We start from the raw sequence: 20,966 nt of genomic DNA on the forward strand, positions 1-20,966 counted from the left end.
TGAACAAAATAACAATATATGTACAAATAAAATAAACATCAACAATAACTCTACACCTAAGCAAATAATATTCAAACTATTGAAACCAAAGGACAGAAAAACTTTGAAGTCAGTCAGAGAACAAAGACACAGCACATACAGATGGACAAAGGTACAAAATATAGCAGACTTTTCCACAGAAACCATGAAAGCTAGAAGACAATAAAATAATAGCTTTTAAATACGGAAAGAAAAAAACCTGTCAATCTAGAATTCTATTCCCAAAGAAAACATCTCTCAAAAATTGAAGAAGGGTCTGGAGCAAGATGGCATAGACTCACTCTTCCCTGCTTCTGCCCTCTAAATACAATGAAATACCCTCAAGATTATTTAACAGACAATCATAAAAGGATTCTAAGAGCTAGAAAGAAGAAGGTGGACTGGCTAGGGACCTCAAGACTTGAAGAAAGGCATTGTAGTGAGTTCCTTGGTCTTCTTTTGATCTCTCATATGCTTCCAGTTTGGGTACCAAAGAGGCCTGCAACTGGAAACCATTAACAGGCATGGACCAAAACAAACAAAACAAGCCAAAAACTCACTTGCTCTGACAAAAGGACTGGGAAAGGTTAAGTCCAACAGAGACCTAGTGGAAATCCCCAACCTCTACTCCACAACTCAGGCCCTGTTTGCTGGAGGCAGTGGCGATATTGATGTCATGGTGGTCCCAGTCCTTGCTCTACAAACCAATCTGCCAGCAGAAACAGCAAAACCCCAGCTGCCTAGATCCTGTTCCACAACCCAACTCTGGTGGGAAATCTGATCCACCAGAAACAATGGCAGCAGTAAAGCACTCAGGCGTCCAGCCCCCATGCTGCAACACTGGGGCATGTGCCAGTGGTCTGATCTGCTGATAGTAAAAGCAGTAGCAATATCTCAGGCTGTCTCAGCCCCCACTCCACACCTGGGGTACTGGCAGGTGGTTCTATGCAACTTCAGCACAGTAAACAAAGCCCTGTGCATTTCCAAACTTGGGCACTGGCAGGTGGTCTGACTCACTGGCAGCAGTGGCATCAGTGCAGCTATTCTAGCACCATGCTACAACCAGCTCACCAGTGGGTGGTGTGGTCCGTCAGCATGAGCAAAGTCCCTGACTCTCCCAGATCCACAACTGGAGCACTGATGGGAAGTCCAATCCTACAACAACAGTAAACACCAAGCCCTGTGTCTTCCTGCCCTCTACTCAGTGACAAAGGGTGCAGCTTCTGCTTCTGCACCCCAGAGGGTCACCCAGAAACAGTAGGCAGCCCAGGGACATGACTTCCACCCCCACAGACAGCACCAAACAGGAACTGAGTGGGAGTCCCAGCAGCATGAGGAGAACAAAGCAGACCAGAATATGACTGCACGGCTTAGAAAATTAAAGTGTCATTGGAACTAAAGCCCACAAAGTTATGCTGGAATGAACATACTAAACCTGAACAAGGTGACTGCCTGCTAAATGAGAAGCTTTAAACGGGAATAGAGAGTCTCCTAACATAATAACCAGATTATCCAGGATACAATAAAAGAATCATTCATCATACCAAGGAACCAGGAAAACTACATTTGAATGAGAAAAGCAATCAACTGATGCCAATACCAACAGAGCCTCAGAGATCTCTGGGACAATAAAAAGGATGTAACATTCATACCATCAGAATCCCATAAAGGAGAGGAGAAAGAGTGTGGGACCGATAAAGTATTTAAAGAAGTAATGGCTAAAAACTCTCCAAATTTGATGAAAACTACAATTCAAGAACCTAAGCAAACTGCAAATAGGGTAAAACCAAGGAAATCTACACAAAGACACTTCTGAAAAGACACAAAACTTCTGAAAACTAAGACAAAGAAAAATCCTAAAAATAGCCAAAGAGAAATAATACATTAACTATAAAGGAACACCAATCAAATGACAGCAATTTCTCATCTGAAATCATAGAAACCAGAAAGAAGTGCCATGACATTTTTCAAATACTGAAAAAAAAATAACTGCAAGCCATGAATCACACATCTGGTGAAAATTTCCGCCAGGGTTGAAGGAGATGGAAAACAATGAGACTTTATTGCTGGAAGACTTATCCTTAAAGAATGGCTAATGAAAGCTCTCCAAATAGAAAGAAGGCTTTGACCTTCAGAAATGAAAAAACAATGGAATGGGTAAATATAGAAGTAGATATAATAAAGAATCCATAACCTCATGAGTATCTTTAATGATGTTTTACAGCTGAAGCAAAAGTTCAACACTATCTAATATGATGTATAATGAACATAGAGGAAATAGTTCAGAAAATTATAGTTTGTATATGGTGAGAGTAACGGGACCTAAATGGAAGGAAGGTTTGTACATTTAACTTGTAGTGGTAAACCATCAATATCAGTGGGCTGTGATAAGCTACATATATGTATAAGAAAATACCTAGAACAACCATGAAGAAAACCATATGAGGCAATGCACTCAAAAACATTAAAAGTGAATCAGAATAGAATACTAAAAACTCTTCAATTAATCCATAGGAAGGCAAGAAAAATAAGAGAAAGGAGAAATAGAGGAAAAACACAGAAAACAACAAAATAGGAGGCGTAAGCCTTAAATATCAATAATTACTTTATATGTAAATGGCCTAAGTATGGCAATAACATGACAGAGATTGGAGAGTGAACAAGAATATGGCCTAACTCTATGTAGTCTAAAAGGAACACATCAAATATAACAACATAGGTGGGTTGAAAGTAAAAAGACAGAAAAGATACATTACATAAACATTAATTTTGAAAAATTATGAGTAACTATATTAATATTATATAAAGCAGATTTTAAAGCAAAGGAAATTACAAGGGACTGAACATGATGATAAAAAGATCAATCCAACAAGAAGGTAACAACCCTAAATGGGTATGCACCAAACAACAGAGCTTCAAAATACATGAAGCAAAATCTAACAGAGCTGAAAGAAATAATGGACAACTCAACAGTTATGATAGGGGACTTCAATAGTTGTAACAGTTGATAGCATTCATAAACCACAAGGATATAAAGTAACTGAATAATACCTTTGACTAGCCACATCTAATTAACATTTAGAGAACATTCTAACAACAGAATACATATTCTTTTCAAACATTGAAAATTCGTATAAATAGACCATATCTTGAGTTATAAAACAACCCTTAACAAATTCAAAAGAATTGAAATCATACAGAGTATGTCCTCTAACTATAGTGGAATCAAAATAGAAATTGATAACAGAAAGATAACATGAAAATCTCCAAGCACTTGGAAGTTAAAGAATGGGCTTTAAATAACTCATGGTTCAAAAAAGAAATCACAAAGAAAATAAAAAATTACATAGAATTGAATGAAAATTAAACACAACATGAAAATATGTGAAATGAAGCTAATGCAGTGCTGAGAAGGAATTTATGGTATTAAAATCCTACATTAGAAAAGAGGAAATGCCTCAAATCAATATTCTATATTCCTATCTCAAGAACCTCTGGTCTATCTTATCAAGGATGTTTATATAGCAAACAGCCTTAGAAGATAGAGATAATGTCTTCCTTCAAAGAAAAAGGCAGGTATGCTTATTATCCACTATAAAGACAATATCTAATTCTAGAACAAAGGACAAGCATGTCTACAGTCCATTATAGAAAATTCAGTTCCTCTGTGTTCAGGATCCCTTTCCTTTAGCACAACCTACCTTGTCTGCAAGTGTCACCTGTCCCTCTTCACATCACCCTGTGGGAATTGGAGTTCAAAGAACTGGTACCAGAAGATGCGGATACTCTGGCTACAGCTATTGCTGTGAATACTAAGTCCTTTGTTTCTGACCCAGGAGTTTTGGGTCTTCTGCTAACATTCATGTTAGTTTGCAAGTAAGGTAAAATCTCAGATCCTTCAAAGTTCTTGACATATATTCACACAAAAAGCTGTTTGCAAATGTTCATAGTTTTATTCATAAATGCCCCAAATGGGAAATGACACAGATGTTCTTCAACAGGGAATGGGTAAACAGTTTTACATCCATAGAATGGAATACTGAGCATCAATAAAAAGGAACAAACTCTTGATTCATGAAATAACTTGGATGAATTTGAATATATTTTGATAAATGAAAGAAGCTAGAACCAAAAGGCTACCTATGATATGATTCCATTTATATGACATTCTAGAAATGATAAAAAACTATAGGGACAGAAAGAGAGAGCAGTGGATGCCAAGGGAGGGGAGGAGTTACCTACAAAGGGACTCTTGAGGATATTTTAAGGGTGATGTAACTACTCTCTTTGATACTGTGGTTTACACACATGACTACGCATTTGTCAAAATCCGCAGAACTATCCAGTCATGTGCCACATAACTATGTTTCAGTCAACAATGGACCACATATATGATAGTGGTCCCATAAGATTAGTACATATAGCCTAGATGTGTAGGAGGCTACACTATCTAGGTTTGTGTAAGTATACTCTATGAGGTTCACACAATGATGAAATTGCCTAATGACACACTTCTCAGAACATATCCCCATGATTAAGTAAGTGATGCATAACTATACACAACAAACTTGGCAGATGCTACCTTAAGCAAGTGATCAGTTAACATCACCAGTATTAAGGCAGATCAACATTGTGTACCTGATATGTACTTGATATGATACGATGCACTAAGAAGGACACACCACCTCTGAGGTATTCTTCCCAAAATCCATAACCCAAATCCAGTCATGAGAAACCATCAGACAAAACCAAATTGAAGGACATTCTACAAAACATCTGATCAGTACTCTTCAAAAGTATCAAGGTCAAGAAAGACAAGGAAAGACCGAGAGCTGTCACAGATCAGAGGAGACTAAGGAGACCCTGCAACTAAGTGCAAGGTGGACTGAATCTTGGTTGAACCTTGGAACGTAACAGGGACTTTAGTGGAAAAACTAATGAACTCTGAATGAGGTCTGTAATATAGCCAATAATATCAATGTGCTTTTCTTAGTTTTGATATTTGTACTATGGTTGTGTCAGATCTTAACACAAGGGGAAGCTGGGTGAGGGGTATATGGGAATTCTCTGTACTATTTCTCCAACTCTTATGTAAATCTAAAACGATTTCAAGTTAAAAAGTTAAAAAAAACAACTCCTGCAGCATTTGGGCAGCAGAAATGTAAACAGAAGAACAACCTCCCTCTGAGCCCTATCTCAACAGTCCTTTGTTGACAAGCCCACTGTTCAGGGTATGCGGAAAAGCTGGGAGAAAGCCACACTGAGCGCCATGGGAACGCTGGCCAGGAGTTGGTGCCTGTTTCACACCTGCACCCACAGCAGCCTTGGGCCAGACCCCACCTCCCACTACCCTCCTGGGCAGGCACTGCCTCAAGCTGTGCTTCTCTGACCTTAGGACTGGCGATGCCTGTTTGGGGAACTCCTGCTCTGTGACACCAGCACATGGTGGCTCAGAGCCTGAGAGGTGTGCTGAAGGTACTGGGTTGATTCCTGGACCAAGCCCACCAAAAGAACTATAGAGGAATCTGGACTTGAAAATGAATTTTGCACCTTCAACAAGCAAGTAAGGGAGCTTCAATTAAGACTTTTGAAGAGAGGAGAATCATACTATACAAAGAATGATCTGAGTTATATTTTTTAGCCATTTAGATGGCTGGTTCTATTCATTAGTGATTCTTATATAAAGCAGAACCCATTAATGTTTTTATCCAATGAGATTACATATGTGATATCTCGTTATCACAAACCCTAAATTAGTGGACTCTGAATTAACAAGATATTTCCTATTATAGATGCTCTGTAAAAGGAGAGAAGGTATGTCCCAAGTAATTTCCTTGGTTAATCCTGGAAATTTACCAAGTTGGGTATGAATTTAATACGCTTTCCCAGGCTAAAGTGGCCAGTTAGGACAAAATTTTACAGGCATTATTATTTCTTATAGAACATATGTCCTCCTCTTCCCAATTTTTAAAAGCAAATCCCAAGGGAACTCCAGCACATCCCAATGATGGCACAGGCCCTGCTTTGTTAATAATCAGGGAGCCCCACGAATGTCCATTTGTGGCTTCCCGTCAAATCTTGACTCTAAACTCAGGCACTGAACTATTTTAAAGATATTTATGATCTATGTTTGACTTTTAAAAAGAGCCCTTAGTCACAATTTTAGTGTATCTCAAATATCTGGAATGCTATATGGTTCTTGGGGAAAAAAAATCCTTTTAAAATTAAGATAAGTTCAAGACAAGAGAAAATTTAAGGAAAGGAAAACTCTCCCCAGTAGTCTGTGTAAATGCCAAAAACAATAGCTTTAAAGTTCTCCAAGTAAAGTGCAGGCCTGAAGAAATTATTGCACCTCCTGCTGCATCCTGCTCTCCTCTCTCCCCGCTCTCCGTCTTGACCACTCATGTTGGACTGTATGTTTCCACAAGTTCATTACTTTTGAACAAAGTCCACTGTTAAAAATGGCTACAATATATCACTTAAAACAATAATGAAGTTTCAGAGGGAACAAATCTGTTTGAGTACAAAAAAAATTGCATTTTGAAATTTGTTTTCATAAAGGGGTTGAGACACGAGCCAAGGGCAGATCTGGAAATGAAATGCTGTGAAGAGAAGCTTAGCTAAATATTAAGATATTGACTAACAAGATTGGATTAATGTGACCTTTGTAAACAAAATTAGTGTCTACGTGAAGCCACTGCCATCCTTGGGGCTCAAAGAACTTTCTCAAGCATTTCTATCCTATGAATAAACCCAACAGGTGATCATGCCAGGCTTCTTCTCCCAGACGTAGCCTTACCTTAATGTCTCTAACCCAGGACTGAGCCCTTTTCAAATTATCTTCATCAATTTCAACAAGTTTTTCCCTCCAAGCAATTGCTTGAGCATCAAACTGCACAAAATTGAATTTCCTTTTATATTTCAGCTGTTCCTGTAAGAGACAATTATTATTTAACCATAAAACCACTCAAATGTAAGAAAAGGTTAGGACAGGTCATGGTTTCATAAATTTTAATCACTATGATAGCTATTTTCCGTTTTAGAAGCTAAAAGTTACATTCAATAGAGAAAATCTTTTCTAGTACAAAAAGCATTTAAATAAAACTTATACACAGTTTGGATACTAAACTTTTACAAATGTACATATGTATGAATATATATTATATACATCACATACATATGTTTACATACATTATGTAATATTAAATGTTGTCTTTAATGCTAATGTTAATAGTATACCAAATATGCACATTATTGCAATCTGCTTAAAAAAATGAAATTCAAAATGGAGTCATTGTTTTGGTCATGGTCTTTTGGTAAAGCTATTATTCAGTTATGTGTCTATTCACTTGTCTTCCATCAGCCCATATTTCTCCAGCAGAGATTTATCAAATTAAAAACCATATTTCGTATTTGTCAACATCCCCCACAACTATTTCCTGTGGTTAATACATCAATACCACCAACTAGTAGCACTACTATGGTCCCCATTATAGGTGTGGAAACTAGGAGTCAGGAACCATAGGCAATCTGCTCCAGGTCACACAACTCAGAGGCAGCACAGGCAGAGTAAGAACAGGAAGCTCCTAACCATCAGCTTACACTCCTCCCATCCATCAATTCTGGGGCCAGTGCACACAGTATCCCTGAAGAACATTGGTAATTAAAATAAAAATGCTGAGCTGAAGGGTATATGGAAAATGATGGAAGTATGTGCACATCACAGATTTCAGGATTGAGAAAACTTGAAGCAATGGACACAGAAACTCCCTTAGCAACCCATGCGTTACAGAAAGGATCCACCAAAGGAAGGGTCTGTTTGCAAAGGAGAACTGATAATTCTCTAACCTGCAATAGGGAGCTCTTTCCTGAAGTGGCTTTCCTACAGAATCTTGAGTGCACATCTTACTTGCGCACCTCTCATAACAACTGTAGGTGATGACTGGTGGAGATGCATTCATGATACACAGGCCCCCAAATGCATGAACCTGACAGCCCCATCTAACCTGTATAAACTGGATGATCTTGTCCTTCACCAAGTCCAGTTTTCCCTTCATTGAGTGAGATGTATCAACGAGAATGTACACGCAATCATTATGCAATTTTCCAAAGAGCATTTGACTCCTCTCCTGTAGCCATTTAATTCTAGGCAGGAACAAGGTTAAAAATGCATGGTTAGAGCTCACAGCAATGAGCACCTCCCTAAGAACTTAATGATACATCTACAGAGGCCAGAGCTGTGCTATATTGTTTATACACTTAAACAATACACTTAAAAGTGGATTACTCACTTTTAGGGTTTTCTGTGGAAAATCCTACATTTGGGCTGGCTTTCTCATCACCACTCCCTCCCTCTGCTATCTGTCATCAATCCAAGTGAAACCAAACTAGAAAATCAATAGGACAGAAAGCTAAATCCAATACTGGGTTCCAAAGTCAAAGGTAAATTACCTCCAGTCATCTGATAGTTTGAAGCCTCAGCTATGACTTCAGACCATTTGTTCTTCTAAGTCTGCTGACTGCAGTCAAGCTGGTAAAGCCAGCACATTCCTGAAGCTTCAATGAAGCTTATGGACAGTATCAAGCAACCCCAGATCCCTACAATAAGCAAACGCCAGGTGGTTGTACGAGCAGGACTGCTTCGTGGTCAAAGCTCAGGCTCCCATCATAGGATGTAAATGAAGTTCACAGCTGCAGGCAAAGCCTGGAGGAGGGGGCAGGGCAGATGGAAGAATACTTGAAACTGAGTTCAGAGTTCAGCAAGGCCTAGGCAAGTAGAATTTGTAGGGCAAAATACTGAAGAAGAGATTACTGCATAAAAGGAGAGAGAGAGGGTGAGGAAGGATGGAGACAGAGAGAGAGAATGCACTCTAGAGATCTCCAGAAGAGTGCCCTGGAGATTTTGGCAAAGTAATGATCAGAGCATGTGTGTGAAGCAACTACTGAAGCCAGGGAATGAATCACCAAAAAAGAGTAGGTAGCTCCACCCCTCAGAGCTTAACATAGGGCTGGAAACAGTTCATTTTCTAACCAGCCAGAGTAGGAAAGCCTCTTTAGTACATGGAGCATCAAGTAGAGTCCAATAAGAGTATTGCCTTAGTATTAGAACCAAATTAGCCCTGGACTAAAGGCTGCCCTGGACCAAAGCTAACATAACTTAAAAGCAAGCCCCAGAGGGACAAAGCGATTACAAGTAACAACTGCATCATAGAACACATGTAAAAAAAATACAACAAAATCCAGCACCCAACAAGGTAAAATTCAAAATGTCTAGCATCCTATAAAAAATTACCAGACACACAAAGAAGCATGAAAATATCATCCATAACCAGAAGAGAAATAAATCAACAGAAACAGACCCAAAAATGACACAGACAATAGAATTAGCAGAAAAGGATGTTACACAGCTATTATAAACATAATCCATATGTTCAAAAAGATAAAGTATGAACAGAATGAGGAGAGAAATGCAAGATATAAAAAAAGACCCAGTGGGAACTTCTAGAGATATGCAATAACCAAAATGAAAAATACACTGCATGATATTAACAGTAAATTAGACCCTAGCAGAAGAAAACATCAGGGAACTTTAAGAAAGACATAGCAATAGGAAAAAAATAAAAATAAAACACAGAGAGAAAAAAGCCTGAAAAAATAACAGAGAATAAGCAACCCATAGAGCAGTATCAAGAAGTCTAACATATGTGTAATTAGAGACTAAGAAGAAGAGGAAAGGGGGAGACAAAAAATACTTGAAGAAATATGGCCAAATGTTCTCAATTTTTATGAAAACAGTACACCCATAGATACAAGAAGCTCAAAGAAACCAAACAGAAGCAAAATTTACAAACATAAACTAAGGCACATCATAATATAATTGCTGAAATCCAGTGACAGAGAGAAAAATCTTAAAAAGCAGCCAGAGACAACATAAGTATGACAGGAGACTTCTCATCATAAATCATGCAAGGCAAAAGACATGGAGAAAGATTTTTAAAATACTGAAAGATAAAATGATAAACCTAGAATTCTATAGTTAGCAAAAATATCTCCCCAAAATAAAAGTAAATTAAAGAGTTTTTCAGACTAAAACAGCTGAGATAATTCATCACCAACAGACCTGCCCTAGGATCTATACAAAAGAGGAAAGAGCAACAGAAATATCAAATATGTGGATAAATACAAAATACGTTTATTCTCATTTTAAATCTATTTACAAGACGATTGATATGTACTGTGGGTTTAAAGCATATGTGGAAATTAAGTGTAGGACAACAATAGAAAAGACAGAAGGACCATAAGGGAAGGGGGAGAGGGGAAGGCAAAAGAGGGTATTGGGCACACGTGTGGTGATGGATTATAATTAGTTTTTGGGTAGTGAACATAATGCAATTTACACAGAATTCGAAATATATTATGATGTACATCTGAAAGCTATATAATGTTATAATCCAATGTTACTGCAATAAAAAATAAAAATTAAAAACAACAAGAAAGAAACAACAACAACAAAAAGAAAAGACAGAAGGAAGCATGGAAGTTGTAAGACTTTTATGATACTCATGAAATAACATAATGTTATTTGAAGGTGGACTGTGGTAAGTTAAAGATGTATATTGTAAATACTAGAGCAGTCACACACACAACAAAACAAAACAAAGAGTTAGAATTTATAAGCCAATAGTGGAGAGAAAATGGAATCATAAAAAATATTCAGCAAAAGGAACAAAAGTAGAACAAACAACAGGTGCAACAAATAGAAAACAAATAGCAATGTCTTAGGTTTAAATCCAACCAAATCAATAATCACATTAAATGTAAATGACCTTAACACTCCAATTAAAAGGCAGAGATTATCAGATTGAATTTAAAAAAATAATACCTATATGTCTGTCTACAAGAAACCTATTTTAATGTAAGACACAGACAGGTGAAGGTAAAATGATAGAGAAAAGGTAAACCATGCAGATAATAATCAAAAGCAAGCTGGAGTGGTTATATTGGTATCAGAAAAAGTAGATTTCAGAACAAAGAATATTACCAGAGATTTAAAAAAAGGGACATTTCCTAATAATAAAGGAGTCGATTCATCAAAGGACAGAACAATCCTAAATGTACATGCACCTAATAGAACTTCAAAATACATGAAGAGAAAACGGATAGAACTTAAAAGAGAATTAGAAAAATCCACAACTATTGTTGGCGATTTTGACACTTTTCTCTCAATAATTTACAGAACAACTAAACCAAAAATCAGTAATAACATGGAAGATTTCAACAACACTATCAACCAAGTTGAGCTGAGATATTTATAGTACACTCCACCCAACAAAAGCAGAATGTGGTTTTTTCTCCATATTGGGGGCCACAAAATAGGTCTCAATAAGTTTGTGAGAAATGAAATCATACAGTGCTTCTCTGTCCACAGTGAAATTAAAAGCTATCAGGAAAATCCACAAATACTTGGGAAGCAAACAACACATTTCTAAACATTTCCTCTGGTCAAAGAAGAAATCACAAACGAAATTAGAAAACATTTTGAAGTGAATGAAATGAAATACAACATATCAAAATTTGTGATAGGCAGCTGAAGCAGCACTCAGAGGAAAATTTATAAAATTAAATGCTTATATTAGAAAGAAAGTTCTCAAATCAGTGATGTAAGCATCCATCTTCAGAAACTTAAACCCAAAGTAAGGAGAAAGAAGGAAATAATAAAGAGTAGAAATCAACGACACAGAAAGGAGAAAAGCATACAGAGAAAAAAAACCCAATGAGACCCAAAGCTGGTTCTTTGAAAAGATCAATAAAATGGATAACCCATAGCCAGACTGATTAGAAAATAAAGATGACATACATGACCAACACCAGCTCTATCTTTGTGCATTTAAAGAAATTGAATACATAGTTAGAAACCTTCCCACAAAGAAAAACTCCAGGTCCAGATGGCTTCAATGGTGAATTCCACAAACATTTCAGGGAGACATGATACCAATTCTCCACAAAGTGTTCTGGAAAACAGAAAAGGAGAGAAAACTCTCCAACAACCCCTGAAACCTGGTGAGAAGAGACGGATAAACAGAACTGGCAGCTTCCAGGTGGGGTGTCTTTTAAGCAGCATCCTTTTTCCCACATCTGAAATACAAACTACTATCCCCAAAAGTCAACCCCAAAACTATAAGCAGAGAAGACCCCAGACACAAGTATTACTTTTTCTGAGTAACCCATCACCAGCTTGGTTTTGAGAAGCGGGGGCTCTGGAGAGTTAATATGGGAGGAGACAAGCGTCTGGAGTTTGCGGTTTTAGAAAAGAAAACATAGATGGAGGAGCTCTCATTTTCAAGTGGCTTCTGCAGGCTGGGTACCAGCCTAAACTTATTATATTTAGCATCTAATCTAATCCAGAGAACTCATTTATAAATGGCATTATTATTCCCATTTTATAAACAGGGAAACCAAAGTACAAAGACATTAACTAACTTGCCTGGGGTCACAAACAAGTGGCAGAGCTGGGATTAGAATCCAGCTCTATCTGCCCTCAGAGCCCATGTAGCCAAATGGACTTGGTTTTCTCCGTCTAAAGCTGTCCCTGGCATCCAGGAGATGAAAGCATTAAGGTAGATTAGCCCCTTGGGACTGACATCGATGTCGCAGTATTAGTACACCAGTCTTGTGAGCATTACAAGGTTTTAAGAACAAGCAGGGTTGAGAGGGATCACATGAAGTTATTTTTAACTGATTTCTAAAATATACATACGTACATAAATATATACGTGTGTGTGTGTGTGTGTGTGTGTGTGTATAATTCCATTGTATTTAAATGTTTTACAACATTGTAACAGTTGCCTTGAAATGTAATATTCAAGAGTACAGAGGACAGGTGTAATACAGTGTGCAACATACCTGTGGCCCACAAAAAATGGCATTCCTTAGCCTCCTACAGTGATGTACAACCAACATGATAACTACGTCTTTGTTTGCTGTTTTTAAGAGTCTGCGCTGGCATCAAGGCAGCTTGCAATCCAAATCTAAACATCCTCCTTTGTAAATAAGGCCACCAGCAAACCAACAGGTGGCAGCCTTGACTTAACAATGTTTATTGACCATTTCCTGGTTGAGCTTGACCAAGAGATCAAGTAGATTTGAATTTCAAGAGACTAGACCACGCATACCCTCCTGTAAATACACCAACCTCCTCTGGATGCAGGCCAGGACTGCATGAACTCTCTCACTGTACCATGTGCACTTCTCCTTGGTAATGCAGACGTGGACCAAACTCCCGTCCTTCCAGGGAGCATGGACAAACCTGCTGCAGTATTTTGCATGGATTGTCTTCTTGTTGGTCTCCTAAGGAAAGGACAAAGGACAGAAGCCACTCAGAAACCATTCAAGGAACAAAAGTCTCCAGATGGCACCTCCATCTCTGCCTTATTTATACAGCTCTTAGCACTCATTCTCACCATAAAATCACTCAACTGCTGGTTCAACCAAACATGTACTGGGCCTGCTCCAAATGAAACGCTGTGCTAAATGTCACGAACGATGTCAGGAAGACGTGCAATCCCATCTGTGCCCCAGAGAAGCAATGTTTCCAGCAGGCAGACATTGTACTCACACTCAGACACAGACACACACACATACAAACATAGGAAGTTAGCAATGCAGAGACCTGGACACCCACTACCCGGTGCTGAGTTGAGATAGTAACAACTGGGCAAGTTCTGGCAGAGAAGAAAGAGCTCACAGTGGACTAGAGAGTCAGGGAGAATATCTAGGGGAGGTGGGACCTGAGACTCACACAAAACATCTTTCCATTGTTACTGCAGTGGAGTAGCCCCAGTGAAGCAGCCAAGAACCCCATTCCACATCTAGTGCCCCCTACTGGGACGTACAGAACTGGCCCAAGGACAAGGGCTTCCCACAAAGAGCTTTCATAAGGTCTGTCACTGTCTATTACTCATCCAACCATTTTACAAATTTATCAAGCACTACTCTATGCCAAGCACTCTCTTAGGCATCAGGAATACAATCCATAAACAAAACCAAAATTCCCACCTCCACGGGGCTCACAGTACAGGGGAAGAGCCAGGTAATAAACAAATAATTATACAGCAGGTCAGATCATGACAAATGCTATGCAGAAAAGTAAAGCAAGGAAGGAGAATAAAGAGTGCTGAGAGAGGGGTCAGGACGGGGACAAGTTAAAACCAAACAGGCAAAGCCTCAAAGAGAAGGTGAAATATCAGCAAAGACATGCAGGAACAAAGAGTGTGGCCATATGGAGGCCTGAGGGATGTTTGAGGACGCAGAGGACACAGCAAGTGCAAGAGCCTTGGGGCAAGAGTTTGACTAGCATGTTTGTAGAATTTTAGAAAGGCCGGTGTAGCTGAAATACAGTAACCAAGGAAAAGAGGGAGAGGAACTGCAGAACATGAAGAGGAGGGCCAGGAAGCAGATTCTGTAAAGCGTGCTGGCCGATAGAAATGACTCTGGCTTTTCCTCCAAGTGAAAAAGGAACCATGCAAGGGCCTTCACATGAGAAGTGACACAATTTATAGTTTTAAGTTTTATTTACAGTTTTAAAGTTTGATTTCGAAAACTATATCATTTTAAAAGATGACTCTGGTTACTCTGTTGAGAATAGACTATAGATGATCAAAGGAAGAAGCAGGGAGTCAAGAGGTCAGTTAGGCATGAACAAAGGGTACTGGCAGAAATGGTAAGAAGTGGTCAGATTCTGAATTATAGATATATTATGCAGTTGGAACTGACAGGATTTAAGGAGAGGTCAGATGTAGGTATGAGAGAAAAGAGAGGAACCAGGAATGACTCTAAAGTTTTCAGCCCAGGGAACTAAAAAAGATGGAATTGCAATAAATTGATAGGATGACTACGGGAGGGCAATCTTGAAGAAGAAAATCTGGATTTAGTGACTAATATGTTAGGTTCAAGACCCCTATTAGACAGTCTAGTAACGTGGCAACTTTTCAGGTGGGCATCAGCAAAGGATTTAAATTTGGAAGTCTCCAGTGTGCCCACAGTATCACAAGCCAAGGGACTGGACGAGATCACCTAGAGAATGGGCGCAGATAGAGAAGACATCCGAGGACTGTGCCTTGAGGCCCTTCTGCATTTAGAGGTTGGGGACATGGGAAGGAGTAACAAAGAAGACTGAGAAAGAACAGCAGTGAGGTAGGAGAAAAAACAAGACAGAGCATTTTCTGTAAGCAAAAGAATTTCAAGGAAGTAACCATCTATATAAAATGTCAATAATAAGTCAAGTAAGAAAGAGACTGAGAATTGACCCAGATTTAACAATTCAGGCATCACCGGAAAGAGTGAGTTTTGATGGAGAGAGGGCCTTTGCCTGGTTGGAGTGCATTCAAGAGAGCATGAGAGAACTGTGAAGGGGGAGAAAGGGAGTGAATAAAACTCTTGAGGAGTTGAATTCTAAGGACGAGCAGAGGAATGAGGCAAATGAGGAAGAGCCAGATGTGAATACGGGGGTCAAAATACAGTATTTCTAAGATGGGAGAAATAATAACACCATGTTTGTATGCTGATGGGAAAGATCTAGAAATGAGGGCAATATTGATGTATAGAACAGAAAGGAGGAGAAATGAGTGAATGAGGAGATAGAGATCCGTGCACACACAGAGGGGCTGCCTTCAGACATAAGCGAGAACAATGTGGCCATCCTAGAAGAAATAAGGGACACACAGGCGCAGATGCTGGGGGATTTGTATATGTGCAAGCAGATGTTCATGGACGTTCACTTCACTGTGCAACGAACTGGGAAGCAAAGCCACCTGAGGAGAGTGAGCATGGAGGAGAAGGTATTTGAAGTTTGAGGACAAAGGACAAGGTAGACACCTTGGAGAATGAGAGTCTGAGTAGATCAGAAAAGCACAGTAGGATTGCTGGGCAACACAAAACATCCACCTGATACAGGTTATAAATTTAAAGCGAAAACAGGCATCGTGGCTGTGTGTTTTTCTTCTCTACTGTGATCAAACACACAGTTGCAAGGCAGAAAAGGCAGAAAGTTGGATTTACCCAGCATTGAGGTTTTGCCAGATGAGTGCAATAGTCTAAGAGAGGGGGAAAGTAGTTGAGGATGTATGAGAGGGACAAAGGGATAGAGAAGACCGAGAAAAGGTGGTGGAAACAACAAATCGTATATCCCAATGGGGTTGAAAGATCGGTGGAATTAAGGCAGTAGAGGAAATGACCTAAAAAAAAGTGGTCAGAGTGGGACCTCTGGAACTGATTATGTGGGTTATGATTACACAGTTATTTGTAATGAAAAGATCAAGAGTATACCTATGAGGCAGGCCCAGTGGTGTAGTGGTTAAGTTTGCATGCTCCGTGTTGATGGCCTAGAGTTTTGCCAGTTCAGATTCTGGGCGCGGACCTAGCACCACTCATCAAGCCATGCTGAGGCGGCGTCCCACATAGAAGAACTAGAAGGACCTAAAACTAGAATATACAACTATGCAATTGGGCTTTGGGGAGAAAAAAACCCAGGATATTGGCAACAGATGCTAGCTCTTGGCCAATCTTCATCACTAAAAAAGCATAAACAAACAAATAAAAAAAGAGTATGCCTATGGCAGAAGTGATAGAGATGGAGTAGAGGAGGAAGTCATTAAAGGAGAGGAAGTCAGAGGAATGAAAGGTTAGGGTATGGGAAGGGTCATCCACATGGGATTGACATCACTAAGAATTAAAACATTTGGAGCCAGTGAGAACAAGCCAGAAGCTATAATCTTCAAAGATTGGTGGAGATGACCTAAGGCTCAGTAGGTGACACCTACAGGAGGTGTAGCAGGTGGTACATTCTGATGACATACGAAGAGGGAGGGAGAATGATCAAGGAGCAGCAAAGAGGAGCTAGGGGGACACCACCTGCCTCCTGGCCCACAGGACAACGTGGCAGAAACAAGGGTCTTCAAGAGAGAGAATCCAGAAACGCAGGCGACGGGAATATTTCAGAGCACTGGAGGCTATAGGGGGTTTGTTGATGACTTCTATTTCCAGAGGTCATGGTGGAGGGATTTTAGGAGTCAGGGAAGAATGGAGGATGCTCAGACAAGGAATGTCAGAGCCACACAGGGATGAGAATTCAGAGGTCCAGTGGTGACTGATCTGCTTGGAGGCTTGGAGGGCATGAGGAGATCAGTCCTCCAAAGCAGGCAGAGGGGAACCACATCTCCACTGCAGTGCAATGAAGGAAGGAGAAAGCGTCCTCTCTCTGATCCTTGCCACACTCCTGGTGATGTCACACAAGAGAGTCCTCCCTACTCTCAATCCCATCATATGGCGTTTCCCATCTGTGCCTTACGCACTCCCAAATAGAGACACACCAGAGGGTAAGTTACACAAATACAGGTGTCAGGCAGCAGAGTGTCAGGATGGGAAAAGCACAGTGTGAGAGCCCAGCAGGTCTGAGTCCCAATCCTTCCTCCACTCACCATGAGATGGCAGGTGAGCTGCCTAACCTCTCAGAGGCCCTATGACTTCATTTTCTCATGTGCAAAATGAGAGCATAAATATTCACTGTGTATGTAAAGCATATAGGCATTCCATAAATGCTCATTTCTGACTTAGATAATGTTTGTCATAAAGTAAAGAAAGCAAGTAACATCTATTGGGCATCTCCTAAGTGTGCTCAGACATGCGTTTTATAATTTGGACTTTACACCACCCATTTTACAGAAATGGAGAGTGAGACTCAAAGAGGTTAAATTATTTGCTCAACATCTCATAATTAGTAACTGGTGGAAGTAGCATTTACACCCAGGCCTTCTCGCTCCAAAGCCAGTGCACTTCCCACTGCACCACACTGCCTGTACACAGTGAAGACTCAATAAATATCTGTCAGAGGAATAAGTGGTGGGACTAGAGTGGGTTGCTGAACACCAATGGCTGGCTTGTGCATGAGCAGCATAAGCAACCATGAATGCCATGTGATTTCAGGGGCGCCCCAAAATATCAAGTTACTAGGCTTTGCCCGAAATTACCTAATTTGAAATGCATTTGTGTCTCCTCCTCCACAGGCTCATGCATCTTAGAAATGCTACATAGCAAGGCCTTGTCGTTCACTTATCTCTCAGTACAAACGAGTTCCCTGGATCTGTACCTACAAACTGGTTTTTACGGTTAAGTTTAGGGGGTCCTGCCAGTGGGAGTCTGGGGGAACCCCAAATAATCAACTTATTTCATAGCCTCAGTGTCTCCCTACCTTACACACATCACAATTTCAGGTGTGAATCCAGTTTCGGATATGTAGCCCCAAATACTAAAAATAAAATTGTCCCTTTTTCATCAACATTTGTGAGAGAGGATAGCTGTACTGTATACTTCTCAACTTTTACTATGTTATTACTTGTTAGCACAAGAAATTTGAAGTAAAAGTCTCCATTTACAAGCCAAATTTTTCAAACCGTCCCTGTAAAATTTCATTTAAAATTGTCAAGAAAGAACAAGGAGAAAATCAGCGTCAAAAATAGACCTGCGCACTCCACGCGGACAGGAGCTTGCAGTGAACTATGTTCAAGTGAACAGGGATTAATATTTGTAAATGTCCAGGGCTTCATATATTTGAAGAATGAAAACTTAGTTACGTATGATTTCCTGAACTAATAACATTACTGAATAATGCCTACAAAATCAGAAAACTGTGCCGGGGGAGGAGCCCACAAATGCGATTTCTCTGCACTCAGCAATTACTCCACATCCCAGTACATAAGCCAGGAAACAAGTCTTGCGTCAATTCTGTTTCTAATTCAATTTTTATATTTTCCTCCTTGCAGTTCATTGTAAACACCCAAGAGTAAGAGGGCAAAAACACAACATCGCATGGCTAATGTAGCCCCAAAGGAAAGACCCTTCCTGGGGGACGTGTGGAGCCCAGTGGCCAGATGGCCCGAGAGGAGGCGTCAAAGAGACTGGGCTTTCCCCTCTGTAGGAGTGACAGACGTCTCAGTGATGATCCTGACATTGAACCAGAGCCTTAGCCAGTACGTAAAGTGACGGTGAATGACATCGCCTCTCCTAGCAGGCTTTGTTGGGCCATTCCCGGCACATCTGCTCTGTTGCTTGCATTGTAGCCTTCGCTTCTCACTGTGTATCTGGGCCTTTACTATCTTCTGAAAGAGCTTCCCTTCAGTTTTACAAAATCAGAATATTCATTTTATCCCTACTTTCTGTTTCACATTGTGACACTTTTTAGTCTTTCCATAATTCTAAACTTTTGACGGTCTTCCGGGGCCTGTTCTGCACCTCGGTGTTTTTCTCAGTGTGGCCTCTGGACCAGCAGCTTCTGCATCATCTGGAGATCGTTATAAGTGCAAATTCTTGGGCCCCACCTCAGACTCACTGACTCACGCATGCTAAAGCTCAGGAGCCCCTGCCATAGCTCATTACTCTTCCATCATGAGCCAGAGTTGGGCGCTTTGAGAAGCTGTACTCCTTTCAGATCCATTGACACAACGGAACTACAGGTTTCAAAAGTTTTCAATGTGCACCCTTCCAGTGCTACACCCCCTTAGAGAATCTGATTTTATGTTTACTGGGAATCCACTAAATGCTGGCTGGTAGTCACCAGAATAACGTATCTTTAAGATCACGACAATGCAAGAGGACCACAGAAATGCCTGCTTCAGGCATAGTCACCAGAAATTTCTCTTCTATTCAATATGAGGGAACAAAGGGCTTCTCTTTTGACATAATGTTGAATAATTCTGAGACTCATAATGCCTTGAATTTCTACAAGCCCAGCTCCTGGCTTATGTATAATTATTGTTTAATTTGCTTATATCCAGAAACCATTCCCAGACTTGATCTCCACGCCCAAAAGTACCACTCAGAGAAGTGTAAGGTGGGAAGCAGAGGGGCATCCTTCTTCATGGAAACCAAAGATGGTTTCCCTGCATGCTGCCTTTCACACCTGGGCCTGCCCTGGGCTCTGGTCTGAGGGAAGCCTTACCCCCCAAGGCACCAAAGGAAGGCCAGAGCCCTGCGCAAGGGTTCACTTCACTTACCGCACTAGTCTGCACGGACTCGTTCTCCGGTTTGGCTTTTATATCAACAACTCCGTCAGCGTGGCGGAAGGCGCAGTCAGCAAGGACATCATAAAATGACAGCCTCTGGGCTTTCAAGCCATGTTTCTGGAGCCACTTCTTAGAGTCCCAAGTGACTTCTGGATTTGACTCGTTCTCAACAGAGGTTGCTCCTGATTCTGTTTCTGGAATCACAGTTCATCAGCCATTCATATTACACAATCCATTCATATTTCACCCTCAACTTAATATTTACCAAGCTGGAACACGTTCTTTGTTAGATCACAATCATTTCAGGAAGCATGCTTTCCAAAGCAGGACTGGCAAAGAATTAGTTCACAAGACGGGAAGGCAGCAAATGCCACACTTCATCTCACTTCCTCCTCTACCTGAGTTGACTGGCCTATGCAGAGGTGGGGATGGCCAACAGACCAAAGCTGTGCGTCAGGAGACCATTAATTTGGGGTCAGAACCTCTGGGTTCAAGTTCTGACTCCACCACTTACTAGCTTGGGCAAGTTGTTCAAACTTGGGTGAGTTACTCCACTTAACCTCTCTGAGCTTCAGCAGAATTCTTCACCTACACATGGAAGATAACACCTGCTTGGCCTTCCTAAGTGTGTTGAAGTGATTCAATGAGAAAAGTCATGTCAAAGTGCTTTGTAACGAGGTGGGAAGAGACGTAGGGGCATGTAGCCTGCATTGAGGTGGAAGTCAGTCAACCCGAGAAGGCTGGCAGGCTGCCTCCCAGGAGCTCCCCTGTTAACTTGGTGAATTTATCCTGATTCAGAGCCCGGCCCTCAACTCTGCAGGCTCAGAAACCTCATATGTCAGCCCAGGCACTTGGAGCTATATCAATGACAACTCAGGTCACAGGTTAAAGTAT

At 40.4% G+C, this 20,966-nt stretch overlaps 1 protein-coding gene across 1 annotated transcript in view; it reads right to left on the reverse strand.

The window, feature by feature from the left end:
* VWA3B (von Willebrand factor A domain containing 3B) overlaps positions 1 to 20,966 on the reverse strand; it is a 190,129-nt gene that overhangs the window by 99,265 nt on the left and 69,898 nt on the right. The window contains exons 9-12 of the mRNA XM_070512783.1: positions 20,064 to 20,266; positions 13,211 to 13,365; positions 8,025 to 8,163; positions 6,818 to 6,949 (exon numbers count right to left, since the gene is read on the reverse strand). Of these exons, the coding sequence (XP_070368884.1) occupies positions 6,818 to 6,949; positions 8,025 to 8,163; positions 13,211 to 13,365; positions 20,064 to 20,266 (629 nt within the window). The remainder of the gene's footprint in view (positions 1 to 6,817; positions 6,950 to 8,024; positions 8,164 to 13,210; positions 13,366 to 20,063; positions 20,267 to 20,966) is intronic.

This window comes from Equus asinus, chromosome 6, assembly GCF_041296235.1.
Source record: "Equus asinus isolate D_3611 breed Donkey chromosome 6, EquAss-T2T_v2, whole genome shotgun sequence".
NCBI lineage: Eukaryota > Metazoa > Chordata > Mammalia > Perissodactyla > Equidae > Equus > Equus asinus.